The sequence below is a fragment of the Panthera onca genome, chromosome E2, assembly GCF_046562875.1.
Source record: "Panthera onca isolate mPanOnc1 chromosome E2, mPanOnc1 haplotype 2, whole genome shotgun sequence".
Taxonomy (NCBI): domain Eukaryota; kingdom Metazoa; phylum Chordata; class Mammalia; order Carnivora; family Felidae; genus Panthera; species Panthera onca.
The window spans coordinates 50324855-50351495 of NC_138353.1; the positions used below are offsets into that span (position 1 = coordinate 50324855).

At 39.5% G+C, this 26641-nt stretch overlaps 1 protein-coding gene across 5 annotated transcripts in view; it reads left to right on the forward strand.

The window, feature by feature from the left end:
• The window catches only part of CNTNAP4 (contactin associated protein family member 4), a 251964-nt gene that overhangs the window by 167621 nt on the left and 57702 nt on the right, over positions 1 to 26641 (forward strand). For all 5 annotated transcript variants that reach the window (XM_078439006.1, XM_060650097.2, XM_060650096.2 and 2 more), the window contains 4 exons: positions 5302 to 5408; positions 8729 to 8848; positions 18929 to 19126; positions 23347 to 23503. In XM_078439006.1, coding sequence (XP_078295132.1) covers positions 5302 to 5408; positions 8729 to 8848; positions 18929 to 19126; positions 23347 to 23503 — 582 coding nt within the window. The remainder of the gene's footprint in view (positions 1 to 5301; positions 5409 to 8728; positions 8849 to 18928; positions 19127 to 23346; positions 23504 to 26641) is intronic.

Sequence of the window (26641 nt, forward strand, 5' to 3'; positions counted from 1 at the left end):
ATTGGATTATTTGTTTTTTGGGGTGTTGAGTTTGATAAATTCTTTATAGATTTTGGATACTAACCCTTTATCTGATATGTCACTTGCAAATATCTTCTTCCATTCTATCAGTTGCCTTTTAGTTTTGCTGATTGTTTCCTTTGCTGTGCAGATGGTTTTTATTTTGATGAGGTCCCAATAGTTCATGTTTGCTTTTGTTTCCCTTGCCTCCAGAGACGTGTTGAGTAAGAAGTTGCCATGGCAGTGCTGCTATAATTTTAGACAAGTATAAATGTATCAAAAAAATATTAAACTCAATAAATTAGTACATTCTAACAGTAGTATTGATCAGCACGTACCAGTAAGTCAGAGACCTATGCGGCTGGTTATCAAAATGTCTTTTGCTTCTCTGACAGCTGACTAATATTTTCAGTGGCATAGCAGTTCCACGGCTGCTCTGCTCCTAATGTGTACCTTTAACAGCACATTGCTGTCTTCTCTGCAGGGAAAATAAAAAGGAACCCCTCTTTTGGAAAAGTTTGGAACTATAGCATTGATCAAGGTATAAACATGATCCAGTAGTTTCATTAGGAGCTCTAGCACAGGACATGATAGCATAAGATTTGGGAGTTAAGTGTAGAGGACAGGTAAATTTTAAAATAACAATTGATAGTTAATAATTAAAAAGTATTTTTAGGCATGGGCAACAATAGCCAAATAATCTTGCCAGTCATGTTTTAATATGAAGGTTGTTAATTTTAATTATTGAGTTTAATGGAATGTCATGGTCATTGCGGATAAAAAAATTAAACATTGTGCCAGACTTAGCTCCTACCCTGTAGAGGTGTTCAATATATACTTTGAATAAATATAAATACTGAGCTTTAAAAATAACTTTTGATTTGCATGAGACATTTTATCAACATAAACGTATATATTATAACTGTTATATATGATGTGTGTTATATCTAATAGACTGTTAGTCTGTCAGTGCCTGTGGATCCTGTTTTGAACACTAATAGGTGTTGTGTTGTGTGTAGAAAAAAAATAATTGTAATCTCATTTAGCAATGGATTAAAAGGCCATACTTTCCTCTTTAGGAATATGCATTTATCTATTTAACCCAATTTGTAGCTAAAATAATTCCTTCTATAATGAAAGATGATACGTAAAGGAAGACTTTAGACAGTAAACCTCAGTTGGCTTGATTTTGGTACTAAATGACAGTGACCTTCTCCATAGTTACGTCCACATCAGCTCTAGAACCTTCATCCCCATTTGGGGAAGGGCATGCCAGCTCTGAAGAGGTAGGGCTCACTTTCAAGTGGCTAACAATCATTAGGATCTGCGGGGAGATTCAGTCATCCACAATCAGTGATAGTCGTGTTAACCATCTTAGATTGTAGACAATTCCTTTGGTGCTGGTGGATCCACACTTCTCCAAACTGGGTTTCTCCGAAGCTGCCATTTTACCCGAGGAGGCTGGATTGCCTCCTTTCTGGAGATACACACTTGTAAAACAGAGGACTGTGGTTTATAGCCCAGTTGGAGAATGTATGGTTTTAGTACCACACTTTGAGAAGACTTTTCAGAAAGAGTGAGCAAATTGTGGATAGATCTTGGCTATACATGCTTTCTTTTTTTAAGAAAAACTTATGACTAATAGTAACCCTAGCAGTATTAAAAATAATAGCAAAAATCAAAGTAATTTTTGTGTATGTTTACCTTTTAAGTTTCCAAAAGTATTTCTCGACTCATTTTCTTATATTCAGAAGAAAACATATATCCATTTATTTTGGTCGTCTATGCTATACCTATTGACATAGCTTGCAAGCATTATTAAATAAAGTCTCTTTTTAAAAAAAAATTGTTTACCAGTCTGTATTCTCAGCACTTAACATGAATTAGTATTTAAGTCTGTGAGTTTGAGTGACTATGTGTAAGGATGATGCAAGTGTGTAAGGAGTCTGGGAATGCATGTGTGAATGACCTACAAGTGTGTGCACGTGTGTGGGAATAGCGTTGATGTGTGTGAGTGTGTGTATATGTACAAGTTAGCATGTGAGGAGCTGTGTGGCGGTGTATGTAAGGATTTGCATGAGTGTGGGAGGTGCTTTTGGATATGTGAGTAAGCTTGTGAACGTGTACGTGTGTGAGAGACTGTGTGTAACAACCATTCTAAAATGAATTTTGCCTATTTATTTTTTAATGTTAAAGATCTCATTGGGTACATTAAATGACTTATGAATTGGACAGTGTCCCATTTAGCAGATAGAGGGGCGCTCCCTAAAATGAATTTTAAATTAATTAATGTGTATTTAAAGTAACCCTCACAAAACACCCTTAGAGTCTCTTCCTGGTAGTGTTTGTTTCTTGTAAATCTGAGAGCAGGTGCACAGAGAGGTGAGGTTGGCTAAGAGGACGCAGCTCAGGACAGAGCCTGCATCCGATCTCAGCGCTCTGGGGCTGGCCAGGTCCCACTGAAATGTCTGCCTGCCAAACTGCACAGCCCCCTGGGCGCACAGTCACATCTATGGTGGTTCCTATTCAAGCTACATATAATAAACACCTAATTTGATGGTTTAATACATTGCAGTGAAAAATAAACAGGAACGTGAAAAATATACTTAAAAATCTGCCAGGAACGTAAACAAATGTAGCTCCTTTTTTACTGTAACTTTAAGTTGGATCAGATCTACATGTAAAGGTGTACATATATTTACACACATGCTCGCACTCACCTTTGTACGGTCATTCGCACATACTCTTTACACACAGACGAACAGCCTTTCATACGTGTGTACACATTTGTGTGCTCACTCACACGCTTCCAAAGCTTTACCACATCCAGTCTTTACAATACACTCTTTATTTGCACATTCTGGCGCCTCCTTACTTACTAATCCACGCACATGCACACACACATGCGCACACTTACAAGAACATTCCCACACCCCTTACACACTCACATCTCCCTTATCCACATTCACACACGCACACTCACCTAGAAGCCCTGCCCCTGTCCTCTATGGACATACAGGGGAAGTGACCCTAAGTCAGAAATCTGGGTGCCTGAGGGCCGAGGGAGGCCAGTCCCTCGGCGAGGTGAGGACAGAACCACAAAGGGGGCTGCTGTCCGTATCCCCGGCCCATTATGAACAGCGAAAATAATGACAAATATCAACAGAAAAGTGTTGGAGGCTACAGAGAATGACTAAGGAAAGAGAAGAGCGTAAATTGTTGAGAACACTGAATGAAAAGCAGTCCTTCACTCTACAATGTAATTTACTCTAGGTTACTTACTAGTTGTCAGGAGAGGCTGCTACACGGTGAATTTCACCACCACCCACAATCCAGTCTTCACATTGTACTTAAAAGAGGCGAAAAGTCAGGTCTAACAAGAATCAAGGAAAATGAATTCAATATCTTTCAGCAGCAGCAAATCAAATAGAAATGGCACATGTATCACACTGATTATTCATTCTTTAGGATCTTAGGTATAGCCACTTATATCTTTTAAAGCATGGCTGAGGTCCGTGAGCCTGCTGTCCTTTTCTTTTCTGATCACCAACTAGGATTTGTCGTGTCTTAAGTTTTTTAATCTACCTCTTTCTTCTAGATTGTTACTGATCTGAAATGCTTAAAAAAATACGTACAGCATGAAACATTCCTGAATGGATTCCTGTGAATCTATAAAAATACTAAAATATATATAAACTTAATTGGCGTAGAAAGATGCCCACTATTTATTTGTGAATCCTTAAGAAGGAGGTTGGAAAATAACATACGATTTTATTTATGAACATAATCACACACACAAAGGCATATATACGTTTATATATGCATGCGCATGCATGTATATATTTGTAATGGTGATTTTTATATATGAGATTATAAACCATATTTCTCCTCTGCTGTGTCCTGGGTTGTTTGATTTTTTTGTACAGTGGGTATCTGTTTTTTATAATCAGGAAAATTCACTGGCATTGTTTTCAGTTAAAATTGGAGAAATCCTATGAGCAGAACACAAAGTTCCCATCCTTAGTTTTAATAAAGGAGGTGGCAGAAACCCCAAGCATGAATATATTCTTGATAGGCTTTGCAGTTTAATTTTTTGTTTGGGAGTAATGGCGAGCATTTCAAACTTTGGTCTCAATAGACCTTTCCATATCAATACTGAAAAGCATCCATAATCTGATCAGGGCTCTTCAGGTCGGTACCAGAAGCTCCCCAAGTTTTTTGGCCACAGTGCCTTATATAGTTCAGTAATTTTTTCATAGTGTTCCAAGCCAAAAGATATAACTAACACCTTCATTTAAGATGTAACTTAGGTCCAAACAACTTTATAGATATGTCCTAAAATTTAGTAAGCCTTTGAAAATGGAATATACATACATAATATATATTGTAACTTATATATGTAGATTATATATATGTATATATATAATTTGAAAAATATTTTAATTTTATTTTGAATTCAACACAGCTACTTCACAATTACACGTGTTTATCTGTTGAGTATTGCACAACTTTTCAAAACTTGGGATCAGGTCAGACACTGCCACCCTCATTTTTGTTCAACACTGATTTCACATGGTTTCACATGGTTTTAGTTTTTTAGCAACTACTGAAAACCCAGGTTCTTAAATATGGGACATCATTGAAAGGAATGTATTATGATCTAATGTTGACATTGAACTACCTCAAGCAGGAAATTGTGCAAGTTTGGGCAGATATTGAGTATGCCTGTATTTCTCTGGAAAAGTTCAAATATCCTGGGAGCCCCTGTGAGTTCCATTCAGCATCCTAGAGCACCCCAACACACTGCTATGAATTTGTGTGCCTGTCCAATGAAACGTCAACATTCCTAGAGGTATTCACTCTACTCAAAAAGTGAATAAAGATGTCCCTCCGTCTTACTTCCTTCTTTTCTTCTCTCTTTTTTATTCTTGTTTCTTTAAATATTCAGTGTAGGAAATCAATAAGATTGAGTGTTGTTATTTTATGTAAGCTATTGGTATTTCTGGCAGCATATTGAATTAGTGTTATGTTTACTTAGGGAAAAGAAAGTGCTCTGATGTAGCAGGACATGTTGAAAATTAAGCAGTCACAACCAACGAGAATTGGTTGAAATCTGATGCAGCTATTGATCTAAGGTTTGGTTCTGTGATTAAAGCACCTTAATGACAGACTGAATAACCATTAGTCATGTTAAATTTACCCTTTCTGGTACTGTGGACATTCTTCTCTCACATGACCATGACCAACAGTTTATGACAGCTCAAAATGAAAAGTAGTGATTGTATCTGCACCTTTTTGTAGGTGTTTGCCCAACTACTGTGAACATGGCGGTGAATGTTCCCAGTCCTGGAATACCTTTCACTGCAACTGTGCAAACACTGGCTACACGGGAGCTACTTGTCACAACTGTAAGCCGAACACACTTGCTTCTTCTTGCCTCTGTTCCGATTTCCTTGTTCCATTTCCCTTTTCGTGGCTGTGCGCATATATGTCCGTGGATTGGAACGTGCAGGCCTGAATTTTAGCGTCCAGTTGATTCCTAGTTTATTTTAAATCCATACCTCTTTGCACAAAGTTGTCGAAGTAGCTTATAGAAGTAGGTAACATAAAACAGGATAGAAAAGAGTAGGAGAGCTGGCAAAGGAGAAATGTATATCGAAAAAAAAAAGGCAGCTAAGGATAAATATAAATAGTGAATAAACATAGATAATGAATAAATAATAAATAATACAGAATGAGTAATCCTTAAATTCTCATAACCCCATTAGTGAGAATAATGAAATAAGCATGGCAGGTAACGATGTTAATCATAATAGTTCATTTTATTGAATGTTTTCTAAATGCAGGTACTGATATAATATTTTTTATGTCCCAATTCATTGAATTCTGATGTTCCAAATTCACTGAATTAGTAGGTTACTATTATTATCCCTAGTTTACTCATGAAATAACAGAGAGAGACTAATCACCTTGCCCAAGGCCCCTTCAATAACTGAGGGACACTGAGTATGTGAACTCTTGGAATTGTGCTTCAGAGCCTGGGAGCACAACCAATAAATACTCTATGTATATTATAAACCACGCAGTTTTTCCGATGAAGTGTTTGCATGCATTGTAAGTAAGACTCATATGCCATTTTGATGTCCACTTTTTCAGTACATAGGACGGGGAGATCTAAACGCCCATTTTTCTCTCCCACTTTTTCACATTATTACAGACACTGCTGAGCGACCTCTCTCCTACTACAATGTCCCACAGGCTTGACCTCAGGCGAGGGTGTTCTATGCAGTCATCAGTCTCTCCATTCGCAGTCTCTTCACCGTGTGCTACTTTTACTCCTGTCGGAGTGGAGAGTTAGCATCCCGGGCTCCCAGCCCTGCAGGTTCTGGAACGGACCCTCAGAGGTCCTGATTCGGGGCTGACGACGGCGTGAGCGGGAGGGGCTCCTGGTGTCACCCTCAAGCCTGCACCACTGCAGCCAGGGTCATTCTTAGGCATCAGCTTATGTTCGCATCATGAAGGATGCCTACTGTTGCGAAGGCCACGCCTCACTGTAACTAGAGACCAAGTTACTCGAGCCAGGTCCAGTAGCAGAAGGCCAGTCTAGTTGACTTTTTCATATTCACCATCTTCCTAATTGTAGTAACTCCCAACAAAACGCTAATTCAATGTGTTTTAATTGACCCTTTGTTTGTAATTGTTATGAATGAATCTAAATATTTACATTCTGAGGGAAAAAAACTGGTTGATAAAGTATTTTTGTTTATGGCCACATTTTGCTCTAAGCATGGAGTTAACTTACTAGGTTCTTGAACAGGTAGTCCAGATGGAGCTGAAGGGTTTTGGCCAATAAACATTCTGAGAAATGGGGCCAGGAGGACAAACTTGGTTGTAGTGAAGTCTTCACTGTCGTTAGCATAAATAGAGAACGGGGCAGGGATGGAGTCTTTAAAAGGTTTTATTAGAAAATAATATGTTATAAACATTCATATTATAAAGAGTCAAGCAATACACACGAAGCAAATGTACTCCCAATTACCATCATGGAATCATGTGTCCTTTCTTTTTCAAAGTTTATTTATTTATTTTGAGAGAGAGAGAGTACGAATAGGGTAAGGGCAGAGAGAGAGGGGAAGAGAGAGAATCCCAAGCAGGCACTGCACTATCACTGCAGAGCCTGACATGGGGCTCGAACCCGTAAACTGTGAGATCACTACTTCAGCCAAAATCAAGTCAGATAGTTAACCAACTGAGCCATCCAGGCACCTCAATCATGTGTCCTTTCTAATACCAACCCTGACTCTCAAGTTATGTATATCTCCTGCCAACCGCCTTCAAAGAATTTATGAACGTATGTATATGTGTGCAGAAGTGAATAAAATAACCATTTTTACATGCCTGTTTCACTGCACAAAATATAAATGTGACTAGAAAACAACCCATGCTTAAATTCTTGTCTATGTAATATATAATAGGAACAAAATAAAACCATCAGAAGGTGGAGGTATAGGGAAGTAAATTTGTATGATTATCTGAAATTTCAGTAACATTGAGCAAATTAGTTAACATTATTTCATATTGCCTAAAAAGTCATTAACATAATTTTCCAAAATTTAGACTAGATCAAGGAAGGACATTCAGGGTATGACTTATTTCTCATTTCATAAAATCAAAAGCTTTATGAAAATTATCAGTACATTTGACCGAGTGTTCAATGCGATGTGTGTATCATATATAGCTATTAATATCAAAACTTGTACATGGCAAATGTATAATTGTATAATCAAAAACGTCCAATTATGGGGACACCTGGGGGCTCAGTCAGTTAAACATCCAACTCTTGATTTCTTCTCAGGTCATGATCTCATGGTTTCTGGGATCAGGCCCCTTGTTGGGTTCTGCACTGACAGTGTGGAGGCTGCTTGGGATCCTCTCTCCCTGTCTCTGCCTGTCTCCTGCTCATGCTTTCTCTCTCTCAAAGTAAATAAATGAACTTTAAAAAAAAAAACCCATCCAATTATGGATCAAAACATATTGAGACCACTTGAAGGAATATTTAATATAGATATTTCTTCTGCCTCCAGTTTTAATTATCTTAAATTCTCATTACAGAGAATTAGAGAAAGTTTCTTTTGTAAATTACTTTTAAAATTATTGATGAAGAGCTTTGCCGGTCATTATTTTTTTTAAGTAATTTTTGTGAGAAAGGAGAATTGTTACAACATTATTTAAAACCTTTCTATTTCATAATTATTGGATAATAGCAGATTATTTAAGGAGATTACACTATTGTGTTTCAGATGTTAGGTGATGCTAGAATTAGAAATTCCAAAGTGGATGTCACAAGATCCATTTGAATGGATGTCCAAAATGGGTGTTACAGCGTACTTATATGTTAACATTTAAAACACATACTGTCTCTTTTGTTGTTTTACCTAATGTAAAAAATATTTTTTTATTTTGACTCAGTAATCTCATATTCCTTTAATGACAGAAAGAAATGCCATGCAATTCAACCTCATTCTGCCTTTCTCTATATAACCTACTTTCATCCATATTAGTTATTTTTTTTTAAAAAAAGAATGAGTTTTAAAGTGTGTCCTATCTTTTCTCCTGGTCAGTAATGTACATATTACATTTCAGCACTTGGAGTGTTTTGTGTCCAAATTAGAACTTCAGAGATTCATTTTATACTATTCCATTTATGATGGTCCATTTTTTTTTACAGCTATCTATGAGCAGTCATGTGAATCCTATAAGCACAGAGGAAATACTTCAGGGTTTTACTATATAGATACAGATGGAAGTGGTCCCCTGGAACCCTTTCTTCTATATTGCAATATGACTGGTGAGTTAATCAATTTTCATTTAATAGTTAAATTTGCATGAAGCTTTAAACACACAAAATTAAAATGAAACCAGTAGAAAGTTGGCCTAATTTGCAACTTGATTAAAATGTATATTGTTCAGCAAAAGAGCTCAACATAAATCTTTAAAAAATAGTTTAATGGTAATGATTTAAAATGTTTTATTATTTTCAATGAATGCGGTATCTGGGTAGAACATCTAATAATGAAGTATCTTATTAAGTCTCCAAACAAAAAGGACAGACTTTATTTCTCTGAGAAGATTGATACATGTGAAAGCTTTGGAAAATAATTTACTTTTTAAATGTAGGTAAACATAACTTGTATTCTTGAATTTGTTACTTACGTACATTTAAATAGGTATTAATAGTCATGGAAAATGTGTTTGATTAAATGCAACATCCACTTATGAAAAGGGAGAAAATGAAAACTCAATAAATTACCAACGGAAGGAAATTTCCTTACTTTGTTAAAGAGCACTCACAAAAAACTCTCCAGCACATTCATACTTCATGGTGAAATATTGAAATCTTTACCTGTGTTACCAGCATTAACACAAGATGCCTGCTATTATCACTCTGTTCACCACTGTATGGGATAGAGGTCCTTGCCAGTGCAATAAAGCAAGAGAAAGAAAGGAAGGATCAAAGTACTGGAAAGGTAGAACTAAGGTTCTCATTATTTGTCCTCGGCCAGGTGATATATTGAGAATATTCTCCATAATTTACAGATAAACTTTAGGGTGATCACTGGGTATCAAGTTAATATAAAAACTAATTTCATGTCTGTATACCGGCAATAAGCAAAATGAAGTTTTAGATTTTATTTTCAATAGCGTAAAAAAATCTCAAATAGAAGGTAATAAATCTAACGAAAGATATGCATGGTTTCTATATAGATAAGGATAAAATGCTCATGAGATAAATTGAAATTCTAACTAGATGGGGAAATGTAAAAATTTCATTGATTGGGAAACTCAGTATAGTATAAATCTCAATTCTTCCCATGTAGGTATTGATTCAGTGAAAATCTTAATTAAAATTCCAGTGGAGTATTTATTTGTTGATATAATTGCTTTGGTGAAAACTGGAACGCAGATTCTAAGATTTATCAGCAGATTTGAAGGGACACGAAGAACCATATGGATAGTTGACTTACTCCAAAGGCATTGATACACAGTGAAGGGAATATGGTCTTTCAACCAGTGGTGCTGGGGAGCCGGCAGGGGGAGGGGCGGGGGTGTATATAAATGTCATAAAAAGGAATCTTGATCTCTGCATCATCAAACCCAAAAAAATGGATTCTGGATGAACTGTGCCGTCTACTGTAGTAGCCACTTGTAACAAATGCCTATTTTGATTCAGTTTTTTTAATGTTTATTTATTTTTGACAGAGAGGAAGTTAGAGTGTGAGTGGGGGAGGGACGGAGAGAGAGGGAGACACAGAATCCGAAGCAGGTTCCAGGCTCTGAGCTGTCAGCACAGAGCCCGATACGGGACTCAAACTGACGAACAGTGAGGTCATGCCCTGAGCCGAGGTCGGACACTCAACCGACTGAGCCACCCAAGCGACCCTCGATTCAAATTTAATAAAAACTAATTAATAAAGCTAAATGAATTGAAATACATTTTAAATTTAAATTAATAAAAACAAGATTAAGTTAACCGTCCCGTTTTCCAACCTCACTGGCCATATTTTAACTGCTCAGCAGCTGCCTATTCCATCGTGGCCAAAAGTTTACATTGAATAGCTCTGTGTCAGGAAGTCACAGTTTTCTGGAGCAAAACAAACAGAAAAAGGAAATATTAAATTGAAGTAGGAGGTGTTTCAGAGGAAGATTCACTACTTAAAAATCAGGCAGTGACTATCTGGGGCAAGAACCTTCCAGGCAAAGGAAATAGCAAGTGCTAAGTGCTGAGAGCAGTGATCTTCCCAGGTGCTTTCAGAAAACAGCAACAAATCTCGTGTGGTAGGAGTGTGGCAAGTTATCTGGGAGTAGCGGGAGAGCAAGAGAGTCAGTAAGGCAGGGGCAGGCGGGGAAGTCACGAGGTCCTTACAACAATGTTGTGAAGTCCCTGATATTTACTTTGAATGAGATGAGAAGACACTGGGGACTTTTAAGCACCGATGGATGCACTCTGCCTTCCGTGGGATCATGATGGCTCCAGTGTTGGGAAATGCCCATCTAGGAGCAGGGGTCCACACATACACACACATGCGTATACACACATACACTCCACAGGCATGGCTATACATAAGATGCAGATCTATGTGTACGTGTGTATAATGTATGTGTCTCTGTATGTCTGTAGTAGGAGTGGAAACCCGCTTGGACAACCAGTTCAAGTAGTGCAAGAATCCAGGCAAGAGGATGATGATAGACAATAGCAGTGTGGATGGTGGAGGCAGTTTTGACTTTCTCACCAAGTACGTGTGAGATGTGAGAAAACAAAAGGAAACCAAAATAACACCACGTTTTGGCTTGGGCAGCTGGAGTGGTCGAGTTGCCGACATTTGAGAGGTGGTCAGAAAAGGTTTGAGGGCAAAGTCCAGCAGCTCGGTCAGAATTTTACACATGTTGAGTTTGAGATGTCTGTGACACATTCAAAGGAGATACTGAGAAAGGCTGTTGAATGTGGGAGCAAAAGTTCCTTTGGATTAATGTGTAATTCTAAAACCTGGAGGATGGTGCTGAAACCATGGCAACAGATATTTGGGAAAATTAGAAAATTAGACTGTATCTTCAAAGGTTTTTCATGTAACACAGCTAGGCGTCTTCCATTTGTTCTCACAGTCATTGAAGGCATTGCCTGTCTTAGTCCGTTTGAGCTGCTGTAGCAAAATAACCACAGGCTGGGTAGCTTACAAACAACAGAAATTCGTTTCTTACAGTTTTAGAGACTGGGAAGTCCAAGCTCGTGGCACCGGCATAGTCAGCTGAGGGTCTCTCCTGGGCCACAGACTTCTGGCATTCTCATGTGATGGAAGAGGGTCTCTGGGGTCTCTTTTACAAGACGACTGATCCCCACCCTCATGACCTAATTACCCGATGGTTCAACATATGAATGGAGCGGGGCACAAACATTCGGGCACTGCCCCCACGCCAAAGCACCCTAAGACACATGATTCCCGCATGTGTGTCCCTTCAGTGACGTTCCCTCTTGTACCCAGCACGGACCCCCAGGCAGCACTCGAGTCAGGTTCTGACAACGTGGTTGCGGTGACAACAGAATCGATATTTTACACGTCTCCCCAGTTGACTCCTCTGTGTACCTAGCTTTGAGAATCGCTGCTTGGGACCTGTGCTTCTCCAACTTCACAAAACAGACTGTTCCATTATGTGAGGCTGAAACATAATACATTTGAAAATACTTCACAGAGAGGAAGGGAAGACTTTGCAGTGAAATACAGGAATTTAAGTGTCAAATAACTTTTTGATTTTTCCTGTTCGTACAGCTTGGGTGGTGAGTGACATTTAACAATCTATCCCCGCGTCCTTGTGAATCCTGTGTTCCCACAATGCATCCTGAAGTATCCACAGGCACATGCTTAGAAGGTTTTGATTCTATAAATCAGATACCTCTAGGTTGATAAGTATCCGTAATCTTTAAAACTGTACGAAACATAGACACACACCACACACATACACACACAAGTCTCATTATCCGTGATTATAACATCGTTCTGTTCCGCAAAGCAACAACAGACACCGAATTAGCCAACATTCTCATCAACCGATCAACACATGACCTTGTTTGACTTGTGTTTCGGATTAGAGACACCTTATTTAATACATACTGTTAATTCATTGACATTGAACTCACAACCAACAGCACTGTGACTCACACTTTAACGAGGTTTATTCTAGCACCTGTTTTCTCATGAGGCACGTCACACAGCCTTCTTGCACTCGAAATACTAGACAGCTCTTTAGCACCACACTTCGAGGCCATTGTTAAAAAAAATGTTTGGGGGGTACGTGTGGATTGGGCAACTCAAGCTTTTTGCTGCGTGTACATGTCTGTAGATGTACAAGAGTGCCTCGAGTCATGATTTGGGGGTTCAAATAAATTTTAGGCAGTAGGCGATTTCCAGATAATGAGGAACTGCAAATAGTGAGGATTGAATTATATTCACATACATGCATATATTATCTTTGTATGGATAATAATTCCAAAATTGATAGGCCATGTGCACTTAAATTATCTAAATGACAAGGAAATTCCGAGTTTCATTTTATGGAATGAATTGTTCCCTTTCTATTAAATCAACATTTACCTCCTCATATTGCTTTACCAGTCACGAGCCCTATCGCAGTCAACGAAGCGTCGTGCTAATTCGATAACAACTCTGACGGACATGAAGGAAATATGTATATGCACACATACAGAGGTTAATTTTGCCTCAGCAAAATGATCAGAAAGCATTGATGCTGGAGAGGACATTCGCAACATGTAAAGCCGTTTGAAAAGCAAGCCATTGAGAGCAGATACAGATAATCCAGTTAGGAATCAGCTAAGTGTCATCAGAAACCCCGGAATATTGAAATACATTCACACTAAAGTGGCAATCCCAGAATGTAACAACCCAGTGAAAAATAATGTTACAGCTTGAAACGTTCCCTGTTGATCTGGTTTTTGCAAATGAGGAAAGCAGGGAGGTTGGGGAAAGAATCATTAGGGAGCAATCAGGGACTAAAACCTTGTCTCCTTTCTCCCAGTCTGAACATTTTTCCACTAGAAAAGGCTGTGTTCTATCAGCGTCACGTTGCTTATAGCCAGTAACATATCCTCTAGTTGTATAAATCAAGTATAACAATTATAAAAACAAGGCAAAATGCTGAATCCGTAACTTGCAAATGGGTAACCTAAAAAAAATCCAGTTATTAGTCTAGAATCATTGTCAAACAAATGATTCCACGTGGATTTAAATACCTTGAAGCATTACAAGCTAAAAACTACAAAGGAAACTTCTTTTGAATGGATAATTTCCCAAACTATGTTCAAGACTGAAAATTCTTTCTAAACAGAGTACTGTAAATATAATTTAAAAATAAGTAGACGGGATAATAGGAATCCCAGTGACTGTCTCTTTAGAAATGTACATGGCTTTTTTCTTCTACACTAAATCCACTTTTTCTTTTCCTTTTTTTTTTTTTAAGTTTATTTTTGGGGGGCGGGGGTGGCGCAGAGAGAGAGAGCCACAGAATCTGAGCAGGCTTCAGGCTCCCAGCTGTCAGCACAGAGCCCGACATGGGGCTAGAACCCGTGAACCGTCAGATCATGACCTCAGCTAAAGTCAGATGCACTGAGCCACCCAGGAGCCCCTAAATCCACTGCTTTTTCTAAAATGAAATAGCTCTAGGTTCAAGGCGTTGTGTCTCATGATCAAACATTGCATTGTAAGGACAATTGTTTCAGTGGGGAGCGATTGATGAGTGCTTGAGCTGGGGCTTTCAAACTTTGATGATAATGCTAATTCCGTCGCTTAACCTTATTCTTTCTGCACCACCACCAAGACTCCTACATTTAGTTTCACTGACTCAATTTTCAAGCCCAAGGCCTGGGCCTCTGCTCTCTAAACAAGCTCTGAGATTGGGGCTCCTGAGACCATCCCCTGGGAAAGCTGGAGCGTCGTTAAGATTTATAACAACAAAATTATTTTTACTCTAGGCATTTCAACAATCAGGCCTTCCTGATAGCTCTGAGAGTTAATAACCAACTATCGTTATTCAGATGCAGCCTTGTTTACGTCCAGTTTTGCCCCAGAACACTAGCTGCTCTTCCCTTTCATCTCCGAGGCTTTCCTGAACACAGCACTTCCTACCTGACCTCACAGCTTTTCATCACATCTGTCACCCTCCGCTGTTAATCCTGAAGGAACACGAGCTCTGCAAGAGTGTTGCTTAAACAGCATGTTTTTTCTTTACACTGTTATCACACTAAAAAATAGCAGTCAGCCTAAGATAAATCAGGTTCTTAATTACTCAGGTCCTTTACATGCAATCTATATATTAGAAATCTCTTCGGGGAAAGACACCGGTGGACCCAAACTGCCTTTCCATTTTTTTTTTTTAGTGTATTTATTAAATTTCATAGATTTGCTGCCCGTTTCAGCTGTCTTTCCTTACTCATGTCCCTGTGTCTCCTTACTGCAACAACTTACCTCTCTTTGCCTTTGGTAGAGGATAATTAAAAAAATAATAATACAATCATGACTCTTAGGCAGATAGAAAAATAAAAGCTCAAAAACACATTGTAAAGATTTTAACGCATTGTTCATGAGGAAACTGGTAAGATGTTACAACCAGTTCAAAGGAGAATCCAAAGAACAGACCTCGGGGCACATCGGTAATGTTGAAATTAATGTGCAGACTGAGGAAGACCCGGCTTCGTCCATAGTAGAAAAGGGGAGTCCCTCGAACTTCTGCCGGATGGAATTTGCTCAAGTGTGGGCAATCATTACTTGTTGTAAGGAAAACCATGCTTGCTTGCTGAGCCAATAAGACTAAACACATTAATTAATTAAATCTAGAAGCCTGCGTTAAAGGATAATTTCATATGCATATGTCTTGGAAGTTAGAGATAGTGAATTTCTCTGGAGAGATTGAGAAGGTTTATCCCCCCCAGATGCATTTGCCTGCACTCCAAAAGTGATTTAAACAACCTGTGGAGTGGCGCCTCTCCCCAGAGATCTGTGGCATTCTAGAGCCAGAAGGCCCCTCTCCCTCTGTGGAGGGGAGGAGAAGATGTGCCAGCCATCGCACGTGATCTCCCAAGTCTCATACTTCTGGGGGTTTCCTCTCTTGGGTGCAGACCCCGCATGGGCGGGCGCATCTGGCGCTCTCTGTATTGGCCCACGGGACATTGGGCCGTAGAGCCTAGAGGCTGCTAAGATTTTCCGTGGGCAGACGGCCCCTGATCCAAAGACTCCTGTGTCTCTGAGCGGCCGTCTTCCTCCACCCGCGTAAATCTAGATCTCGGTAGCTAGATGCAGACAAACGGATAGAATGCAGATAGGAGGCAAGATAACCAGTTAACTTACAAGTAGGATAACATGTCACGCCCTCCACAGTGTCAGACTTACTCTTTTGCAAAACTGTGAGTTGACAGTTTACAAAGTTCTAAAGCAGCTGAGAGGCAAGGCAAGGCTCACGGCCACCATGGAACCTGAAGGTTGTACTCTCGTCTGGAGAGTACCTTGTCTTTAATTCGTTCATGTGTTTATTCCCTCAGTTCTGTAACTAAAGTCTTTTGGGCGTGTTGTGCCAGCCCCCGTGCTGTGTGCTGCAGATACGGTGGTTAGCAAATCAGAAACCATCACTCTTCTCAGGGAGCCTCCAGGCCAGTGGAAAAGCCCCATGGAATAAATCACAAAATGCTGAGTTACAAATTATGATAAAGTCTGTGTCCTTTACAGTTGTAATTTCTAAACATCAGCTAATGCAATCATGTCTGAAAGAGCAGGAGAGAGGCTCAGGGTTAATAGTTGTGAGAGGCTCCCCTGTTTGCAAAGCACATGGGGCTTTGCATGGCTGCTGGGCACTCATTTTCTCATTGCTCCTCGTGATGTCTCTGCTTCGCCCCGGAAATCGAGATTGCCTGATAAATGCAGCATCTGTTTAACTTCATGCTTTGTAGCACTTTTTATTGAAAAATGAAATCAGCAACACCTGAGTGGCTCAGTCAGTTAAGCGTCTGATTCTTGATTTCGGCTCTGGTCGTGATCTCGCGGTTCGTGAGTTGAAGCCCTGTGCCGGGCTCTGTGTTGACGGTACAGAGCCTGCTGGGGATTCTCTTTCTCCTTCTCTCTGCCCCGGCCCCCCTCAAAATGAATAAATATTTTTAAAAAACGAAATCATTTAAAGAAACTACCGTAACACTGAAATTTTAGAATTTCAAAAGGAAACATTTCTGGGCACGGTCCTTCAAGGGCTGTCGTGCACCACAGCCTTGGATTCCTTACCCCTTAAAAGACCTTTAGAATCATGTGTTTACTGTGACCCAGTGGATGCTAAACTCTAGGGAAGCCCCTCTCGGTGTGAACCAAAAGGCAAAGAGACAAAAGCAGGCATATTGTCCTGTTCCTTTGGCAGCTACCCAGCCAGAGTCGAGCTTCCGTATGCTGTCCATTGATTCATTACAAGGAAATTTTATTGTTTGCTGAACAATTAAAGCAGACTCCAGTGGAGGCTAGGTTAGTGGATTTGCTTGATTAATGGTCATGAACTTCTTTTTTTTCTTAAAGATTATGTATTTCTTTTGAGAGTGCGAGTGAGCACACGCGAGCGAGGGAGGGGCAGGGAGAGAGGGAGAGAGATAATCCCAAGCAGGCCAAGGCGGGGCTCGATCCCACAAACCGTGAGGTCCTGACTTGTCCTGACTTGTGCCGGACCAAGAGTCAGACGCTTAACCGACTGAGCCACCCAAGCGCCCCAATAATCACAAACCTCTAATAGCGAAGGTTGGGTTGGCTAAAATCATAGAATTTCAGACCTATGATATTGTCCTATATTCTGCCAGTTTATTTTCTAAAGTTGGAAATGGAGGCTCAGATTTTACCTGACTTTCTTAAGGGCACATCTATTCCAGATCTGCAACTCAAATATCCTGACGGTCTCTATACTATGTCACAGTCTGGCCATCCATAATTAATTTCATTAGCTTTTATATCATGTCCTCTTTAAGGAAATTAATTTACTGATAAAGCTGAATGGTGAGGAGAAATGCAAAGCAGAAATAAAAGTAACTGCTGTTGTTTCCAAGAAAAATAGTGATGCACTCACACATAGAAGGCAATAGGACTGTCAAAGCTGCCTCCCGTCTTATTTAGCAGACAGACCTTTCTATTCAAAATTCTGGTGACCTGGTGAGGCATGGGAGTGAAATCTCTTATCTTGTTTTGATTGTCGATCCATGTGAATGCATTAGCTAAAGAGAGGGGAGGAAATTCTACCTACTGTTTCCTCCAATTTGGAATAGTCCTCTGTAATACAGAAGAGTTATGTGACTTAACATCACATAGATAGCAGAGTTTTGACAACTTCCAATCTGTTTCTTACCTATTAAATCAGAGGACTTTTGATTAATCTGTTCTTGTGCCTGCATCTATCACCGTAAATATAATGTGAAGTCAATTTCTGGGAAGGTTGAAGGCTAGATACAATATGCCTATCTTCCATTACAAACATTGTAGGATTTTTATTTCATTTCATAATTTTGGTAATCATTATGATGGTAATGTTTACAGACATTCAAGTGTCGATAGGGATTGCTCTAGCAAGGACTCAAAGATATTTTATTTTTTATTTTAGTTGAGTTGCTGATGCTGTATCAGGTGCATTCAGCTCAAGGAAGTAACGTCCTCTTGTATTCCATAACTATGCACATCACACAATACCAAAATGAATATTTAAAATTCGATTTAAAAAGAAAAGGATGGGCACTCATAATTAAATGTTGTCTGAAGAGAGAGATATATATAGCCCATAAAAATCTGACCTTTCTTTGCTGGTAAAGGGAATGGTAAAGGGAATTTTTAAGAGTAGAAAAATCATCACTTATATCATATAATTTAAAATATTTCAGAAATTCACAGATACACCTTTTTCACATCGTAGCATCCCTGAATTCAGGGTGTGTCAATAATCAACAATGTTTTATAGTTATAATAGGCAGCTTTTTCTTTTGTTTTTTTTAAGTAAAATCATGATGCATCTTTAAAAATTGGATATTGGATTCAATGAAATGAAACGTGTCGCAAATTTTAATAATTAGTTTTCTTAATATTTTTCACCATAAACATTTTCTGGTTAAATTATATGGCCACGTAAAATAAAAATCATGGCAAATGCATGGCAGTCGTATAAACTAAAGGGAAAAGAGTCACTTTACTATAATTTAAATATTTTAAGAACCCATTTGTGTTGAAACCTCTCAGAGAGGTTTGATGACTAGAAAAATTTGACTCAGATAAAAGGTGATTTTGATTTTCTTTATTTATTTTAACTTTTGCAGACTAGTGATGGTCTCCTCTCTTTCTTCCCCATTTCCGCATACAAGAAACTGCATGGACCGTCATACAGCACAATGGCTCTGACCTAACAAGAGTCAGAAACACTAACCCAGAGAACCCATATGCTGGGTTTTTCGAGTATGTGGCCAGCATGGAGCAGCTCCAGGCCACAATTAACCTTGCGGACCACTGTGAGCAGGAGCTTACCTACTACTGCAAGAAGTCACGGCTTGCCAATAAACAAGGTAAGGAAACTGAGGCACCTGTCCCTCTGTGCACATGGCACAGCCGCTTTACTTAACCAGCTCCCGAGGATTTGAATTATGCCGTGGTGGTGGTGGCATTCGGCCACGGAGCGTGTCTGCCCCCTGTATACTTAGCAAACATGTCACAGTCTGGAAGTCACAGCAATGCTTTTGCCCGAAGAAAGAACAAGGTCAATTTACTCTGAGCTTTGTTCAAAACCTCGATTGCCTTCGGAGTCTCTTCCTGGCCTCAGTCAGATAACTCTACAGAAAGGAGCTTCATTCTGATCCTCAATGAATGCTCAGTGTCTATCCTTTAGAAAGGGCAGGTGACACGTACGGTTTGTTTTATCAGGAAGAGAGTTAATGAAAATATGACTCACTTTTCTCAAAGTGACTATTCTGTGCGACTCTTTTTTCATGGATTGTTGGCAGCTAGCCTCTGGGTAAAATTGAAAATTAGAATAGGCTGCCGAAAACAGTTTATTCAGCAGTTTAAATCGGAAATCAGAAAATCATCTTTTAACTCTTTCCTTTATTCTACTTTTAATAACCAGTCTGCTCTTCAATTCTGTGTTTGGTTTTGTTTTCCCGTTAGAACATCTCATTATGTGACGGTACCTTGGGCCCCACCGCCCAGTGCCGGCGCAGTGCTGGAATTTACTGCAGGCGCTTTCCATCTGGCCTCCCGTAGGCATCCCTCATATCTTCTCATCACCCAATGTGTAATCTAGAATTTAATCTTTTTGAAGGGAATTAAGCTTTAAGAAACACGACTTCCGTCATGACGCTTTTCTACTTAACGAAGCTCCAGGCCTTCCTCTTTGCTGTCCGTCCAAAACAGACTCTTGTCTGATTCATACCATTCCCTAACACAGTTTTCTAGGAGTAATATTGAGGTATATTCTTCTTTAGAAATTAGAAAGATTCTGAGACATCTGCACAATAAAGCTACTTGGCGCATGTTTACCCCTGTTTGTTATCTTAAGAGAGGCCTGAATACCATGACAACAATTTTAAAAGACATGCATTTCATATGTGAATGTCATATGTCATATGGGTCAAGCAGAAAGATTTTGAACGCTTTTTTTTTAAGTTCATTTATTTATTTTGAGATAGAATGCAAGCTGGGAGCTGGAGAGGGACAGAGAGAGAGAGAGAGAGAGAGAGAGAGAATCCCAAACAGGCTCTGCAGAGTCAGCACAGAGCCCCAGTTGGGGCTCAAACTCGCAAAACCGTGAGATCGTGACCTGAGCGGAAATCAAGAATCGGATGCTTGACTGACTGAGCCACCCAGGTGCCCCAAGATTTTGAACTCTCGGGATGACATTTGAACTTGTTGCTTCTAGTTAAGCAGCTCTTCTACTCACTGTCCACCCACGTAATACAACCAGATTATTCTTTCCCTTATGACTGGCTTCGCACCCTCTCCTCCTTTTGCTCCTTCCTCTATTTCAGAATGTCCTCGTTTGGTCATTTACCCCCACCAGCCCTTCCCATCTTGCTGGTCTCCTGTCACATCTTACCCCCCCTGAAACCTCAATCCCATTTGTGAATGACCATCAAATAGTTACAGTGCAAAGAGCATAAGACTTAAAGGTAGGGAGAGACGTGGGTTCAAATTCCAGGGCTCTTCTTGATTAGGTTTAGAGCTTGGATAGGTGAATCTTTCTCTTCTATGACATGGGGCCAGTGATACCAACCTCACAGGGTGTGGCAATGATCGGATGACATAGCACAGCACATACAGAGTGCCTGAAGTGAGCTCCTCTCTTTTCAGCTCTCTGGTGCATCACGGTTATAGTTCACGTAGCAGTTTAGTATGCAACTGATTGTTCATTGATGCTTAGAATCTAAAAACATAGATAAGCAAATATGGAAGTGTAATCTAAGGAATGAGAACCTTATTTATGGAAGGATAAATGAATGAGATGCAACAAAATGAACTGAGTTGCCTAACTAGAAAAGAAAGACAAAAAGGAAGATAAGCATCAAAGTCACAAATCAGCCAAACTCTGGAAGAAACAGAAAACAAAATCCCCACGGGGTTGGCGAGCAAGCACCACCCAAAGTAAAGAGGACAGTATAGAGTGTGAAGGAACCCCTCCCTTCATGGCCAGTGGTGCCCATGCATCTGGGTGTTGCAGCCAGGCTTGAGAGCCACTAGTAAAGAAAAGGCTGTAGAACAAAGGGTGATGATGCTTGTTACATGCACAGATTTTCGTCAGGTCCATCACCCAAGAACTCATATGGAATGAACTTGAGTTTGAAAATAGAGAGAACAGGGATGCCTGGGTGGCTCAGTTGGTTGGGCAACTGACAGTCAGCTCAGGTCATGATCTCACCCTTCGTGGGTTCGAGCCCCACCTCGGGCTCTGTGCTAAACAAAACAGAGCCTGCTTCGGAGTATTTGTCTCATTCCCTCTCTCTCTCTGCCCCTCCCCCACAAATTCTCTCTTTCTCTCAAATAAATAAATATATAAACATAAAAAAAAGGAAAATAGAACAATTTGGAGTTTAAGTTCACAATGAGAAATACACGGGGAAGAACAGGAAGGTGGTGTCAGACAAGTTAAGTTTACAGTTTCAGATCAGGTAGAGCAGTTTTAAGTAATAATGGTGCCATAACTGTGGACGAATAAAGTGGGATGTGTATGAAAATAAATTTTCTGCAAGCTGTGGAGCTATGACTCAGCACATTGAAAAGATGATCAATGTGGATACTCAGGTCGTTTGGGATTTTAACTATGGGAAGGGGAATGTCCTACCATGATCACTGATATTTTATAGTTTTAATTTTTAACTTAGAAAATTTCTCATGACTTTCTTCATTCTTTCCTATACTTATTTAAATTCTTCAGGACACTTAAAAAAGTCTTAAAGGGAACTGCATGTCCTTGGTACTTTAAAACATTCAGTGGTTTCAAGGAAGATTGGTGAAAATATTATTCAATATTTAGGAATAATTTATTTTCTTTTTAATCTATGAACACATAACGTTTAAGCAGTATATTGGAATATACCTATTAAATGTTTCAAGATGGTTAAGTTAATCATGCAGTTAAAAAAAATGAAAAACCTTGATTTTAATGTCTTTATCCATAACACAAACTTCCAGTTCACTTGGGTTTTTTGGCATGGTATGTGCTGGTATGGAAAGGAACACTGGGAGAGAGGTTGTCAGCATTAGTAGAGGTTTAATCAAATAGTAAGTTGTTACGAGCATTGACATTTGTAAATGAGGGAGAAATTAGTATAAGTCCCGTATTTTCAATAGGGCTCATGGCAGTAACTTAAAAGTTTTGAAAGTCAACAGAAAAATGATCTAACAACTTTGAGGAGCTGACTGATTTGATGTCACATTCTTCTCATGCCCTGATTCTCAAATGACTATGATTTTTCCTCACTACCTATTGTTTTTTGCTAAGACAGATTGCCTGCATTCCTCACCTGAATGTTCTGTCTATTCTTTGTGCTAGTTCTTTGGCATCATGTTTAGTCGTAACTCTGAGAAGGAGCTGGAAGCTGAACATTCATCATAGAAAGCAATGCACTTGGCTAAGGGAAACTTTGTTTTTGAGTGTAGTGTTTGCTTCAGGCATAAAGATCTTTCAGTGTTATTTCTGTAGTCTCCAAATAAATAGCCAAGCCATTAAATGGAAGAAAAAAAACCACATACTTCCAAATAGATCCTAAATCATAAGGAGGGGGTGCCGAACAATGCCTAATGTAAATAAACAGCTCATGTGTTTTTAGTTGAATAAATGTATTGAGATCAATCGCTGACTTTCCATAACATTCTGTAGTGTTTTAATGGGCATTTCATGATTTCAAATCAATTTTGCTTCTGATATCATAATTACTGTGGCTTTTATTTTGATGCCTTTTTGTTTCAGAAATTATTTTTAAAGAACTTACATATGTGAACTCCTCTCAAAACATTTTTAAATGTCATGCCTGAATTAAAAAGGAACTACTGGTTTCTTTTCCACTTAAAGAAAAATATATTGACCATTTAAGCTTAAATAATAAAATATATTTTTTAAAAGCTTTCTTAAGGAAATGCCATCAATAGCAGTCTTTGGAATATCATTACATCAGACCAGCCTTTCTTTTCCTGCCTTCAGTCTTTTGACTGATTTGGGAAGGAAGGGAATGGACTGGCCTGGAAGGCTGTGGGGTCCAGAGCCGATCTCACATTTCTCGCATTTATCTTTCAGATGGACGCCCTCTGAGTTGGTGGGTTGGAAGAACCAATGAAACACAGACGTACTGGGGAGGTTCTTTGCCTGATCCTCAGAAGTGTACTTGTGGATTAGAAGGGAACTGCATTGATTCTCAGTATTACTGCAACTGTGACGCTGACCGGAATGAATGGTGATTTCCTTATGCAAAATAAAGTTGTTTTTATTTAATGTTTATTTATTTTTGAGGGAGAGAAAGAGAGAGAGGGAGGAGGAGGGCCAGAGAAAGAGAGAGAGGGAGGGAGAGACAAAATCCAAAGCAGGCTCCAGGTTCTGAGCTGTCAGCGCAGAGCCCAAGGCAGGGGTCAAACTCACGAACCGTGAGATCATGACCTGAGCCGAAGTCGGACGCATAACTGACTGAGCCACCCAGACACCCCGATATAAAGTTTATTGTTAAAAATGAATCACTCAGAACATACAGCAGAGCGAGGCAGATACTGAACAAATTAGTACAGTGAAGAAATTAGATAAAGGTATGTTTTGATGAAATGTGTTACAATCAGTTTGAATCCTAAATGTGAAGACCAGTATCTTTTTATTTGAGTTTTTTAGAAATGGACCACAAATCATTACATTTTATTTTTGTAATAGGATGAAATAGAGACATCTGTTTCATGTTTCCTCTTCATTGTAAGTCAGTTATCATTCTTTTTAAAATTGAATGTGGTTAAGAATTCTATTATTTTCAAAATATATTTATAGCCATTAATTACTGAAGCACAGTTCTTCAATAATCTACCTCTAAAACCTTTAAACATGTAAACTTAGAAAGTCTCACAGTTATTTGAACATGTAGCTCTTTAGTTTTTTTTCAGGACAAACCATGCCACAAAGAATTAATAGTCTATTTATCATACCTCAAAAAAGGAAATCTAAAACACTTAGGGATTTGAAAACTAAGGCTGAAATATTGTTTTAAGTAGAAGAGAAGCCTTATGTGTATGTTTGCCTTTGAAAATTTTGAAAAGATATTTAGTATATTTGAGACTAGAGTTGAAATATACATTGGTTTTATTTATTTGTGAAGTGAAAGGTTTTTAAATTTTCCTATTCGCATTTCAGCATTCCATATGTATATCTTACATCACTAAGCACCTGGATCTGTACATAAGAGTTATCTAAAAAAAATTTTTTTAACGCTTATTTATTTTTGTCAGAGAGAGTGCGAGTGGGAGAGGGGCGGAGAGGGAGGGAGACACAGAATCCGAAGCAGGCTCCAGGCTCTGAGCTGTCAGCACAGAGCCTGATGTGGGGCTCGAACCCATGAACCCGTGATACCATGACCTGAGCTGAACTCGGAGGCTCAACTAACTGAGCCAACGAGGTACCCCAAGAATTATTTTTAAAAGTACTAATAGTCAATTTGGCTGTAAATGTGATTGATTTGGTTACAGAATCTACATTAATTTCAGTAATCAGTCCGTTGTTAATTGAGCTCACGTTTTGAATTATGGAATACTCTGTGTATTTATTTGGCAAACATCAAGGCTACATTATATTTAAAAAAAGATTATTTTAGAATACTCTAAAAGGAGGTTTCTGCATGGAGTCACGATTATATTTTTAGTGTTACATGTTTCATAGAGTATTGTCTTTCTTGCTCAAACTCCAGTTTTTCAGAATATCTGCCTCCTGTGGAGGGCACTCTTTTCCTCACTGCCTTCACACACATGTGCGCGCGCGCGCGCACACACACACACACACACACACACACACACAAAATGCCTACACAATAATAGTGTGTCTTAAAGTGCAAATAAAATGTTAATAGCAGTGCTTACCAGGAAAAATACCTAACCTAATCACCAAATTTCTCCAATGCCTCTGTAACATATTATTCATCAAAAATAATTTTTAGGGGCACCTGGTGTGGCTCAGTCTGTCACATGTCCAACTCGATTTCGGTTCAGGTCATGATCTCAGGGTTGTGGGATCGAGCCCCACGTTGGGCTCCGTGCTGGGTGTGGAGGCTACTGAAGATTCTCTCTCTCTCCCTCTCCCATCTGCCCCTCCCCACCCTGTGTGCTCTCTTTCTCTCTCGCTCAAAAAAAGTCATTTTTAAAAATAAGATTTTAAAATTTCTCGTATTAAATTCTGCTCCTGGTAAAGTAGCTTGCATGGAGCTAACCTTCCTTAGACACATTTATAATCTCTGGAAATATATTTAGAAAAGCACCTAGTTGAAGAAGGTGGAGAGCAGCCAAATGTAGGCAGAAACTGCCAAGGTTGGGGGACTTTGACCCTTGAAAGAAGGAATTCAAGTGGGTGAGATAGATGTTTATATTTTATATGCTTTTTCGCATGAGGGCACTCACCAAACCACGTGCCATGAGGTGGTGAGGACTCCAAGGGAATACTAGATTTTTTTCGGCTCCAGGTATCAGAGGACAGAGTTTAGGGCTGCCAAAATGACTAAAAATTGAGGAGGGAGTGGAAATCCCAGAAAGAAGAAAACTACCTGGGCAGAGTTCACTCTGTCAACTCCCCTCAGGGCCCCGACTGCCCTGAACCGCACATGCACAGGGGAGGTTTCTGGGAATCAAGCAGACAGCTACCCCTGGAAAACTGAACGAGCTCTAGGGACATTTCAGTGGCATTTCACTTGGACCTTGTGACTTGCTTTAAATAAATAGAATATGATCAAAGGGAGGAGAGTCACTTCTGAGATGGAGTCACAAAAAACTATGATTTCTGATTTCCTTGCAACTCTCTCTGCGACTCCTGTTTTGATGAGGCAATCTGCCGTGTCGTGAGCTGTCCTGGGGAGAGGCTCATATGGCAAGGAATTGAAGGTGACCATCAACCGACACCAGTGAAGAGCCAGGGCCCTCAGTCCATCCGCTGGCAAGGAGCAGACTACTGCCAACGACGAACCACATGAGTGAGCTTGGAAGCAGATCCTTCCCCTGTCAAGCGCTGAGATGGCCGTAGTCCTTGCCAACACTCTCGTTGCAGCTGCGCGGGGGACTCGGAGCCAGACTCTCCTGTTGAGCTCTGCCCAGATTCTTGACACACGGACACATAGATCATAAATGTTGTTTTAAGTCGTGAAGTTTTAGGCTAGTTTGTTCTGCCGTGGTAGATCACTAATACAACATCAATGTACAGATTCCAGAAACTCAGAGGATCTGAAGCAGAATAAAAACAGAGAAGAACACACCTTGGCTTATTGTTCAAATTGCTGCTAAAAAAAAATGATAAAGATAAATATTGTAAAAGCAACAGCCAGGTTGGACAGATCTGGTGGAATGCATTCCATGCAGGAAAA